The sequence below is a fragment of the Planococcus citri genome, chromosome 3 (assembly GCF_950023065.1).
Source record: "Planococcus citri chromosome 3, ihPlaCitr1.1, whole genome shotgun sequence".
Taxonomy (NCBI): Eukaryota; Metazoa; Arthropoda; class Insecta; order Hemiptera; family Pseudococcidae; genus Planococcus; species Planococcus citri.
Genome location: NC_088679.1, coordinates 52953611 through 52967094, shown reverse-complemented (window position 1 = coordinate 52967094; position 13484 = coordinate 52953611). Strand labels below are relative to the sequence as shown.

The 13484-nt window shown below is 33.9% G+C and overlaps 1 protein-coding gene across 1 annotated transcript in view; it reads left to right on the top strand.

Moving 5' to 3' along the window:
- The first annotated feature begins 5457 nt into the window (after positions 1 to 5457).
- The window catches only part of LOC135840552 (uncharacterized), a 67896-nt gene continuing 59869 nt past the window's right edge, over positions 5458 to 13484 (top strand). Inside the window, exons 1-2 of the mRNA XM_065357154.1 lie at positions 5458 to 5631; positions 11819 to 11951. Of these exons, the coding sequence (XP_065213226.1) occupies positions 11891 to 11951 (61 nt within the window). The 5' untranslated portion in view covers positions 5458 to 5631; positions 11819 to 11890. The remainder of the gene's footprint in view (positions 5632 to 11818; positions 11952 to 13484) is intronic.

Below are 13484 nucleotides of genomic sequence, written 5' to 3'. Positions count from 1 at the left end.
AATTTGCTAGACTTAACTTTTATTCTGAATCAATTTCCATTCTTAAATTTAATTCGATCTTCATTCAATTTTTTTATTTAATAATTTATTGTTTCTGGTTTGGTTCAATTTTTATTGTAATTTTTACCTACAGAGTGTACCTACTTATTCAAGTATTTTCTGTTTTATTATAATTTCAAGTTTAAATTTTGTTCAATTTCATGTAAGTTATGTTCATTTTTTCTAACTTAATTTTCATACTTGTTCAATTTTATTTTTAATTTTTGTTTTTTAATTTCCTAAAATTTAAATTTAATTTTTAGAACTTTTGCACGTAGATCAAAAATCCCAATCCATTGCAATCTTTTTTTTTTTTTCATCAACCGCCGGAACACAAATTCTTTAGATTATGCAGAATACAATACACGGCACGAAATAATGCAACTCTTGTTGAATCTTTGCAGAAACATTAGCCTAACTGGAGCCTAAATAAGAATAAGTTTATGTTAATTGCAATAAATATAGGCTCGCGTATCCAAATTTTAGGTAAGTTGAACTAGAATTATCTCATTATTATTTTAACAACTTGGTCAAGTTGAAAACTGAAGCTCAACAAGTAAAAAAAAGTAGCTACTTTAGAAGTTCTGTTATCAACAACCTTCATCATTTTTTGAAAAAATAAATCCAGCTCCTTACCTTTTCTAGACAAAAAAAAATTCTTAAAAGGTGAAATAACATGATGGCAAATACATATGTGACCCGCTCTGACAAAACCGACCGTTTCGACAAAAAAAAAGTGTCCAAAATAATGATGTTTAAAATGAGTTTTAAGGGTTGAAAGATCAGATTTTTGAGAAAAAAACATTTTTTGAAATTTTGTCGAAATGGTCGGTTTTGTCAGAGCGGGTCACATATACATCAGCTAAAAATTGTAGCTTTTCCTTTTTCCGGATAGTCCGACATTGGTCAACAGGAAAAAAATCCAAACTTGATTTTTTTTCACACAATCCTTTTTTAACTAGCTTCAAGTACCCATCTAATCTTCAATTCTAAAATTTTTCAGGGGAAAGAGAGGAAGAACACTACATTAACGAAGTTCATAAATTTTATGTCCAAATATTCCACAACGAATGAAAATATTGATTTTGTAGGGGGAAAACAGTGGATGCGCTAGCTCCAACGAAATGCATTCATAATGCCCTCTTGGCTGGCTCGTATTGCCTTCAACAACTTAATTATGTCACTACCTACCAACAGCATCAATTCAACAGGAGGATAGAAACTTGATTCGTTTAAAAATTAGTTTCAGCTTCCAAAACAATCACAGCTTATTACAAAAATTAACACAAAAATACAGTTTTTTCATTTTTCGCTAAATTGTTCTGATTGTAAGAATAAAATTTTACATTTTAATTAAAAATACGACTAAAACGGAGGCGTGCTTGTTTCGATCAAGGAATGAAAATATCTAGGTACTATCATACATCATACTAGAGCCTCGATCGTGAAAGTGTGTGCTTCTGTTGACACTGAGACATTGCTTGTATGTAGAAGTAAAGAGCTTTATGTATGTAGAAGGAATAGGAAATAATGTAACCAGTGACGTCGCGAATGGGGTTCTCTAGGGGTGGGGGCGAGTACACGAATTGGACGACCGAAGTATTGATGTAGGACGACTGAAATATGGAAAATCAGGGCTGCACAGAAAAAAATCTGTCACCGGAGGGGGGGAGGGCGAAGAAAAGACAAGTTATGCTATTTGAGAGGATCGGTGCATCGTCCTTTTGCCGACAAAAAATTGTAATTTTGCCCCAATAAACAAAATTTTAACGTGCTGAGCACTGTGGTAAAATCCAAGTACTTAATGGTTTTGTTCCGAAAAAGTGAAAAAATTGTATTTTTCATACGCTTCGAGTATTATGAGTATTTTTGGAATGTTTCAGTTTCATTTTTACATTCTTAACATTTGTAAAAGCAGGATCATGAATAGCCCGAGCAAAGCGACGGCAAAAGCTTTGGAAAATTTGTGATTTGAACAGTAGAAAACATCAACAATTTTATTGAGAAAATTCGGTTTTTCGGATCCCAAAAATTTTCAAATTCAATCATAATTTTCTTGATATTGTAACTCTGTAGAAGAGAATCAAATTGACCCAATGACCCAACGCTTGCTTCTGTTCTTAAAATTGAAAAACTTGCATTTTTCTTACGCTTTGAGTATTATATTTATGAGTACCTAGGTATTTCTGCAATTTTGAATTTTTCTGATTACGGTAATAATTTTCAAAAGTATTTCTTAACATTTTGTAAAAGTAGGATTATTATTGGCCCGAGAAAAGCGAGGGCAAAAGCTTTGGAAAATTCGTGATTCAAACAGTAGAAAACAACAAAAATTTTAATGAAAAAATTCGGTTTTTCGGATCTCAACAATTTTCAAATTTACATATCATAATTTTTTCGATATTGTAACTCTGTAGAAGAGGACTTAATTGACCCAAAGCTTGGTTCTGTTCTTAAAAAAATGAAAAACTTGCATTTTTCATACGCGTTGAGTATTTGAGTATTTCTGCAATTTTGAATTTTTCTGTTTAATTTTCAGATTTCCTAACATGTTCAATTTGAATGGCCCGAGCGAAGCGAGGGCAACAGTTTTGGAAAATTTGTGATTTGAAAAGTAGAAAAACATCAATTTTAATGTAACAATTCAGTTTTTCTGACCCAAGTGAAAAGAAGGGAATCAAATTGGCCGAGCGAAGCGAGGGCAAAAGATTTTCAAAATTTATAGTTTCACACTTTCAAGAAGCAAAACAGCAGTAATTTTGATGCGAAAAGTCAGTTTTTCCACCACTGACATTTTTAAAACTTTGAACAAAAATACTTTCCAAGTAAGTACAATTATGAATAATTTGTGAGACAGAAAACAACAAATTAGCCCGAGCGAAGCGAGGGCAAAAGATTTTGAAAAAATACCAATTTTGAAAATAGATTAGTGATTTATTCGGCAAATAAACGGTTTTGCCGACGAATTCCGACGACACGGAGTCGACTTGGACGACTGAGACGAATAGGACGACTTGGACGACTGAATTTTTGACTGGGGGGCGACTCGCCCCCTACGCCCCCCTTCGCGACGTCACTGTATGTAACTACACTGTGGACTGTGAGTTGGTTGATTGGCTGTGACGAGCATTATGTATGTGCTTCGGGTGAAAATCATAAATTTTCAGTAGAACGGAGAACTAGAACAGGACTAGAACTAGAACCAAATAACGAAAAAAAAATTTTTCATTTTATTTTCTTGTAGTTGACATCTGTAATAGTGTATTACATACCAAGTTCAATAATCACCCACATTTTTTGAACTTGTGTGTGTAATGTATTTTATTCAATACATGCATAAATAAATATATACACAATTATACCATCAATTTTTTCCTGGTAATAATCGGACTTTGTCACCTTCCGCGTCATCCCAAACAATAGGATTCGAGCACTCGAGCAGTGCGGCCACCTAATGAATGTTTATTATTTTCCTAGGACAATAATGTGAACACATACAATTTTTCATGTAAAAATACAATTTTTTCGATTATTCGCGAGTTCGGGTGAATTATTATAATGGTCTCAAATTAAAGACGATGAAATTCCCTATCGATTGATGTTAAATTATTACCATTTCGCGTAAAATTAACGATTTAAGGGCCGATTCCGCATACTTTATTGCATAAGCAGCAGGCAGAATCCTTGACTAAGATTCACACGTTGCAAGTTTACTTAATTCAAGTCAATTCAAGTACATTCACTTTTAAGTACTTGATCATCTCTGATCAAATAAATTTACTTGTATTTATTATTTTTCATCATGAAATAGAATGAATAATCTGTTAATTAATTAAAAAATCAAGTTACTTGCGGTGGTTTGAATTGAATAAACTGGCAGCGTGTAAACCTTGCTTATCAGCATGCATCTTCAGATCTGGAGATCTACTGAACAGAATTAGATGAAATTTGAAATATATATAGGTACTTTGAAACAATTAAAAGAAAATGTCGGAAGCGATTTTCATTTGATTGAGTATTTTTCGCAGAATTTGAAATTGAAAATGAACGAAATTTGAACACTTTTCAATCATTGATAATTCCAAAACTATTCAAGGAATTAAAAATCCCATCCGACATTTTTTTCTAATTGCTTCATAGTATCTATATTTCAAATTTCATCGATTTTCGTCGGATAGATCTCCTCTTTAAGATGGGTGTTTACCGAGAGTTCTAACCTTTATACCGTTCGAAAGTTCTGAAAGATCAAAGTTGCGGAAAGTAGTCATAATTGTGCTATCACGTATCATATCACTGTTATCAGTTACTTAATGTTGATCTGAAACTACTTTCCACAACTTTGATCTTCAAGAACTTTTGAACGGTGAAAGTTAGAACTTTCGTTAAACAACCGTCTTAAAGAGGATAAAATTACGAACATTTTGCTGTATTAAAATAGCCACGTGTCCACTGAAAATTTTGAGTAATTTTAGTTCAAAGTTCAAAACCTACTGCTTGTAGCTTGTTTTCGTAACTTAAAACTTCAAAAACTTTTGAACGGTGAATGGTAGAACTTTCGGTAAAACTCCATCTTAAAGAGGATAAAATTACAAATTTACGAACATTTTGAATTGATAAAACACATATGTGTCCACTGAAAATTTCGAGTATTTTTAGTTTAAAATTGACATACTTATATACCTACTCTCTAAATTTGAAACAGTCAATTTCACTGCTTAGCAGTCACGACATTTTGCCTTTTTAAAGCAGTAGTTTTTTTTTACTGCAAAACAGTGAAAAATTACTGAATTGGTCAGTAAAAAATCATTTTGACTGACCAATTCAGTAATTTTTCACTGTTTTGCAGTAAAAAAAACTACTGCTTTAAAAAGGCAAAATGTCGTGACTGCTAAGCAGTGAAATTTGACTGCTTTAAATTTAGAGAGTAGCAAGAAAAATCGGTAAATAGAAGTATTCATTAAATCATTAATTTTACGCGAAATTATGAAAATTTAACATTAATCGATAGGGAATTTCATCGTCTTTAATTCGAGACCATATAATAGTTCACCCGAACCCGCGAATAATCGAAACAATTGCATTTTTACATGAAATTGTATGTGCATTAGTACAGCTTCACGTTTGTATGCACTCTCACATGCAAGGCAGAGAGGTATGCAGCAATTTTGTAAATGCCCTATGGGTATGGTCACGGTGAAGTTAATAATTGGGCCACCAATATTCTTTAATATACTGCCCGCACACGCTTGGGACTGCGGTACCGAAGAAGAAAAAAAAAACAAAAAAGCAAAAAGGTCAACTTCATCGTTGTCATACTATTCATTGTTATAATGCACAATGCTGGCGACCATCACTTGCCTGGTTAAAGTCGTAAAGAACAACTGTTGCATGTCACACATGGACAAGGACAAATCAGTTACTAGTCCACCACATTCCCAAAGATGAAAAACACGTCGCGCATCATCACTCTTTTCATGTCTCTTTTTACATACCTATAAATAACATCGTCTTTTCAAGTAGATATTTCTACATCGCGTCAACTTTTTCTAAATCTGTGTTGCAGTGTTTTTAAGGACTGAATTTCATATCTCGGTAAGTTATTATTTTTGCGAAAATTCAATTAAAACAAGCCATCTGCATCTGCTATTTTCTGATTTCAAGAGAGTTTTTACATTTGAAGAGTGATATTCCAAAACTCGCTTTGTCCATTTTTATCAAAGTTGGGTTTTCAGTGGTACCTGGTAGATGAAGTATTAACTCAGATTCCTACATCATCAACCTACCAAAATGAGGTGTTAAACTCACCTAAATACCCAATTCACTAAAAATTTAAAAAAAAATAATGTTCCAAAACGTGCTTTGTCCATTTTTATTGAAATTTTTTTCAGCTGTATTTAGTGGATGAAATGTATACCTACACTCCTACATCATAAATCCACCCAAATAAAGTGCTAAACTCGCCTAAAAAGCCAATTTACCCGTTTAAAGGGAAACTGTTTTTCCTCTCTCCTGAAAAGTTGTGAAAATGGACAAAGCGAGTTTTGGAATATCACTCTTCATTTGCTTTTTACTTATTGGTTGCTCTAATAATAATTAATGCTTAATGCTTTCAAGTTTTTTTTTATTTTTTTTTTTTTTATTTTTCAAACAAATCTTTATGGCATGATACATTTTTCAATTTCTTGCAAAAAAAGACAAAACGAATTTTTTCAAGCCATTCTGGAGCCTCTCGCTCAATTTTCAATTAATTTACAATTTTGAATTCGCTCCAAAAGGCATGAATAGTTACGTGGGCAGCTAAAAATCGAGTTGTGTCTTATTTTCAACCTGTTTAACGAAGTTTATTCGCATTTGAGCAGATTCCAAGGCGGACCCTCAAGTGCATTTTATTAAAGAACATTTTCCACTCATCCATCATCAAAAATTTGTTGATCAAAAACACGCTCGAGGTATCCGCCTGGAAATCTGATTAAATGTGGATAAACTCCTTAAACAGGTACAGTGTAGAACACAATTTGATGTTTTGCTGCCATAGTTAATTATTCGCGCCTGTTTCAAAATTAGAGAGTAGGTTTTATAGAAATTTTCATTGGAAAGAGGGAAGGGAGAGCGTTTAAAGTCAGGATATAGCCATTTCTAACGAAATTCACTTTTTGACCAATACGAAGATGAGTGCGGCAAAAGTGGTGGTGGTACGTTGTAGTATACTCTGAGAGGAACCTACCGTGCAATTTTTAGAAATTTTCTTAGTATAGGAGGGGAGAGGGGGCGTTTAAAGTTCAAAAACAGCCATTTTGAAAATCATTTTTGACCAATACGAAGATGAGTACGGCGAAGTGGCAACTATAGGTATGTACGTTGTAGTAAGGTGGTTATGGGAGAGATGCCGCACTGTTTTTTGATCTCGATTAATTTTTTTTCCAATCAACTTCAGGAAATGGTGATTAGATCAATCAAAATGTATCCATGAGTACTTTGGTAGATTATGAGGAAATTTTTTTTGGGGCCATATTTTTTGAGTATTTTCATTTTCAAAAAAATACGGCATCTCTCCTCAAAAAAAAAATTGAGGAGAGATGCCGCAGGTAAAACACATAAGTACACTATGGGGGAGAGATGCCGCACCTGAAATAAAGCACTAAAACACATGACTGAAAGATGCTGCGCCTAAGAATATAGTAAAAAATTAAAAATTAAAACATTCTAAACCAGATAAATTTTTTTGATTTTTTTAAATTTTTTCGGTGAATTACCAGCGGAGATAAGTATTGAAGGTGCGCCATCTCTCCCCATGCGGCATCTCTCCCTTATCCACCTTATATTCAGAGATGAACTTATTGTGCAATTTTCAGAAATTTTCTATACATAGGAAGGAAAAGGGGGCATTTTAAGTGTAAAGATAGCAATTTTAAGAGGAAAAAAATCGTTTTTGACCAATACCTACTAAGAAGGGTACCGCGATGGTGGTGAGGCTGTATTCTTCATACGATAATGATCGGAATTTTGATCGCCACAAAGCAACGTGATTGCAATCGTTTCAAAATAAAGTGGTGAAAATAAATCGATCGTTAGTTAATGTGTTTTTTTCCTTTTTAACACACACATGCTCCTTCCCCCTTTCACAAATGTATTTTCATTTTTTCTCAAAAATTTTACGGTGCGTTCGTCTCTGGGCATACTGCAACGTACCTACAGTCGCCACCTTCGCCGCACTTCTCTTACGTCCCCCTTCTCCTCTCCAACATAGAAAATTTCTGAAAATTGCACAGTAAGTTCGTCTCTGGGTATACTACAACGTACCACCACCACCACCACCTTCCTCGCACTCGTCTTCGTATTGGTCCAAAATAATTGTTTCCCCTAAAAATTGTTATTTTTCAACTTGAAACGTCCCCCTTCTCCTCTCCAACACAGAAAATTTCTGAAAATTGCATGGTAAGTTCTTCGCGGAGTAGGTATGCTACAACATAGCATCACCACCGTCACTGCACCCTTCTTCGTATTGATCAAAAAATGAATTTCGCTAGAAATGGGCAATATCCTAACTTTACACGCTCCCCCCTTCCCTCTTGGCCTCTTCCTTATGAAACTTTCAATAAAACTTGAAATATGTGTGAGTTGACGGTCTGGTACTTGGGTGTGCTTAAAACGCCATATCGAGAATTCAGTCATTTTCGTGATTTTGAAACGATTGCAATCACGTTGCTTTGTGGCGATCAAAATTCCGATCATTATGAAGAATACAGCCTCACCACCATCACGGTACCCTTCTAAACGATTTTTTCCCCTCTTAAAATTGGTATCTTTTACACTTAAAATGCCCCCTTTCCCCTCCTATGTATAGAAAATTTCTAAAAATTTCACGGTAAGTTCGTCTCGGAGTATACTGCAACATAGCATCACCCCCTTCGCCGCATTCATCTTTGTATAGTATTGGTCAAAAAGTGAATTTCGGTAGAAATGGCTATATCCTGAATTTACACGCTCCCCCTTACCTCTTTACAATGAAAATTTCTATAAAACCTACTCTCTAATTTTGATACAGTAAAATTTCACTGCTTAGCAGTCACGACATTTTGCCTTTTTAAAAGCAGTAGTTTTTTACTGCAAAACAGTAGAAAATCTACTGAATTGGTCGGTCAAAATGATTTTTTACTGACCAATTCAGTAGATTTTTCACTGTTTTGCAGCAAAAAAATACAGCTTTTAAAAAGGCAAAATGTCGTGACTACTAAGCAGTGAAATTTCACTGTTTCAAATTTAGAGAGTAGGTTCGCATTACGCGAAGGTATGTATTGGTTGACGATCTGGTATATACTTGGGTGTGCTTAAATGCCATACCCAGAATCCAGTCATTTTCGTGCATAGTTACTTGCACAATGTAACTTCGCCTTCCGATTTACCAAGGCGAAGATTATTTTGCAAGGTACTCTCTTTTGAAACAGTCAAATTTCACTGCTTAGCAGTCACGACATTTTTCCCTTTTAAAAACAATAGTTTTTGACTGCAAAACAGTAGATAATCTACTGAATAAGTCAGTCAAAATGATTTTTTACTGACTAATTCAGTAGATTTTTTACTGTTTTGCAGTAATAAACTACTGCTTTTAAAAAGGCGAAATGTCGTGACTGCTAATCAGTGAAAATTGACTGCTTCAAATTTAGAGAGTAACTTCAGGCACATGGTCAATTTTGGTTTCTCAAACGTTCGCCAAACATCGGACGAATTTGGGCAGCTGAAATTTAGGTTATGAGAGTTGCAGACCATGGTTGCTTATACTTTTTTTTTTATCATGTTATGTTATGTTAGGTAATGGTAAAGTGGAGAATCGCAAAGCTGGGGTAATTCCAAAATTCGCGATATTGCTGCCACCATTGACCACAGATTGAATTTTTGGTCAAGCTACGTACATGTATCTAGTAGGGATTATTGGTAGGACTACCTACCATCAATAATTTCCACTTGGTAACTTGACCATAAATTCACTCGAATGCTGGCAGCAATATCGCGATTTTGTAAATATTTTTAAATAGAAGATCTGTTGTGTTGTGTTCAACCTCATGCAACTCTCATGACCAGGGCTCGGATTTTTATGCTGGAGCATATTTTTTGTATGCATAGGGGATAGGGAATTTTTCAATTATCTCCACGATTCATGAAATTTCAAATGAGCCTAATTTGTTAGAGCATATTTTGGCATATTTCACCATAAAAGCATATAAAAGCATATTTAGGCATTTTTTAGGGAATATTTTGTGTTTTTAGAGCATATTCTACCTTTTTAAGGGTTTTTAGAGAATCTTTTGCTCAATTTCAAGTTTTTGCATCATATTAGTATTTGGCTAGGTATTTTTCATTTTTTCCCCGAAAAATTTGTGAAACTAGCAATAGCGCACTTGTCCCTACTTATTTTTTTTGTTCATTTTTTATTCCTTTAATAATTATACAAGAAGAGGAATTATTACGCGTGTTTGATATTGAGTATGAATACTAAAAACACTAAAGAAATACATTACAAGCAAAATTATTTATTGATAAAGAAATACCAAACGTTTCGGCAAAACTTGTTGCCTTCATCAGTGGCGAATGGAAACTGAAAACATGAAATGCAAGAGAAGAGTAAAAATAGATAAAACTACGTACAGTGCAAATAATACATGAATGGACTAGATAGAAACGAATACAGAGTAATCAATGAGCCTAACCTATAACTAGACGATAAATCTCGTTAAAGCTTGCTAAATCTGTTCTGAAATTTATTGCGTTTTTTTGTTGGTTAATAAAAATGCATTCAAGAATGCGTCATTTTAAAGTATTTTTTTCAAAGGTCAGAATTTTAACATTATCGAAGTCGACTGTGTGACCCGTAGATGCAGAATGTTGCGAAAGGGCAGTGGTGGTTTTTGATGTTCTTATGTCATATTTGTACCTATATATTCGATTGGCTAAATAGGTACCAGTTTCTCCAATATACACACCATCACACTGGTTACATTGAATAGAATACACTAAATTACTGCACTTAAATTTATCGTTCTTATCCTTAAGCCTGGAGTAGAATTTCGTTTTATTATTATTGTGGCTTTTGGCAGCAATTTTGTTGGTTTCAGAGTTGACAATAAGTTTGATACGTTCATAATACAATCCAGTATAGGGAATAGATACATATTTAATACTAGGTCTACTACTAACATTCTCAACAGTAGTATCATTCTCCCTCAATACATAGGGCTGCAATTTGAAAATTTTTTTGGCTGTAGTTTTAGGAAAATTGTTGAATTTTAAAATTTCGAAAAATTGAGCCTTGATATCATTATGAAACATGAAATTCTACTCCAGGTTTAAGGATAAGAACGATAAATTTAAGTGCAGTAATTTAGTGTATTCTATTCCATGTAACCAGTGTGATGGTGTGTATATTGGAGAAACTGGTACCTATTTAGCCAATCGTATACATAGGCACAAATATGACATAAGAACATCAAAAACCACCACTGCCCTTTCGCAACATTCTGCATCTACGGGTCACATGTTCGACTTTGATAATGTTAAAATTCTGACCTTTGAAAAAAATACTTTAAAATGACGCATTCTTGAATGCATTTTTATTAACCAACAAAAAAACGCAATAAATTTCAGAACAGATTCAGCAAGCTTTAACGAGATTTATCGTCTAGTTATAGGTTAGGCTCATTGATTACTCTGTATTCGTTTCTATCTAGTCCATTCATGTATTATTTGCACTGTATGTAGTTTTATCTATTTTTACTCTTCTCTCGCATTTCATGTTTTCAGTTTCCATTCGCCGCTGATGAAGGCAACAAGTTTTGCTGAAACGTTCGGTATTTCTTTATCAATAAATAATTTTGCGTGTAATGTATTTCTTTAGTGTTTTTAGTATCCTTTAATAATGGAATTAGAAATATCTTTTCGTGATTTTAAAACATTCTGTTTTGCGTTTTTGTTTGTGAATTCTTGGTATTACACAAAAATATTAGTGAAGTCGTATAGGAATTGATAGGAATTGATTTCCCCTGTAAAACAATGCCCATATCGTTAGGGAATATTTTTACTTATTAGAGCATGTTTTGGCATTTTTTAGGGAATATTTAAGCGCATATTTTGGGTTTTTTAGGGAAAGAATATCCGAGCCCTGCTCATGACTGAAAGTTGAAAACAGCAATAGGTATTCAAGTTGTAAATACTTCTCTAGGTATAGTTAAAAAACTTACGCGTACCTACACATGTACCTACGTGATCATTTCTTCTTTTTCTCTAGGAACACAGGACAGATCCATCTCATATAAACGGATTCTTTTTTCAGATCATCTCTAATTCAATAAATACAAAGATGATGCGAAACTCATCTGTTTTACTGATGATATTGATTGCATATTCAGCATATTCTTTTGGTGAGTACTACCGGGCCAGATGTAATATTTTTACTACGTCTTCCTACTTTTTACAATTTTGAGCTTTAATAAGTTTTGAATGGTAAACTCTGGCGCTTTCAATAAAAAATCTTTTGATAGAGGATGAAATTCTGCACATTTTGGTTCATTAAAATACCTCTGTGCTCACTGAAAATTTAGTGTAATTTCGGAAATGTTCGTAAGTGAATTTTAAATTAAAACAGCAAAAAAAAGTCGATTAGCGACTTTTCAAACACTTGTTGCAGGGGTTAGCGGGGGTCAAATCAAAAAACCAATGACGCCATTCGATTCGTCATTTCACCAGTGTTTTTCCCAAAATGACCCTACTGGAGGGGGGGGACCGTTCTAACGAAGTGGCACGTGGGGAGTAGAAAATTTTTCTAGGGTAATTTCAATTGAAAATCTCCAACAGAATTCAATTTCAGCGAAATTGAAGACCACAATGACTTTTCCAGATCAACCCTACTGCGCATTGATAATGATTGATCAATTTATAAACAAATACCTCTGCACCAGTGTTGCAAGAGTGGAGTAGGAGTCGGAGTGAGAAGTGCAATGAGTGAGCTTTTTTTGAGGAGTAATGCTTGGAGTAAGAGCAATAAGTATATGTTGTAATGTGGAGCTACACTCCTATGAAGGGAGTACTCCCACTGTTTCAAAGAGGAGTTGTAGTGAAGTTGGAGTTTACGCTACCTAGCGGATTACTGCGGAAACTTTAAAAATTTGTAAACAGTGATAACGAATGTGGTGAATATGATCGAATCCGTCAGATCATAGGGAAGGCGCCTCCATAAAAGCAACCTTATCGGACTACGTAGGTACACCGCGTGTAGACCGCGTATTTTACCGTAAAACCGGTTATTTCAAATTCAATACATATACAAGTCCTTCCGTTCCTATTAAATAAAAAAAGATGGTTTTATTTTCATGCGGAGGTGAAATACTAACATGATCCTGGTATGTAATACTCTGTTTAAGACGGTTATTTATATTCATATTACTTTTCATTGCATTTAAAGGGTAATTTAGAAAATACGAATCATTATTTTTTAATATTATTCCCAGAAGAGTGAGTGTCTATTTGAATCACAGTTGTACACGTATTTTAAACTTTGATGAGCTACAACTTTTAAACCATATCGAGAACCCTATGATTTTATGGCATGATTTTTTGCAGAAATTTATCCTCTTTCCAACGATATGAAATTTTTTGAAATCCGCATAGTTTTTCATCGCTAAAATTGAATATTTATGAGTTGAAAAAGCTGATTTTGGGCTATTTTGAACTTTGAAGCGTTAGAACTTTAAAACTAGATCGACAACCCCGACATTTCATTGCGTTATTTTGTGCAGATTTTTATGCGCTTTCCAACGGTATGTAATTTTTTGAAATCCTCATAATTTTTCATCTAGAAAAAAGCATTTTTACGAGACAAAAATGGTTGAAAATGAGCAAAATGGCCATTATTTTGAACAAAATTGACCAAAATTTATTTCTGATGATATAGTGTG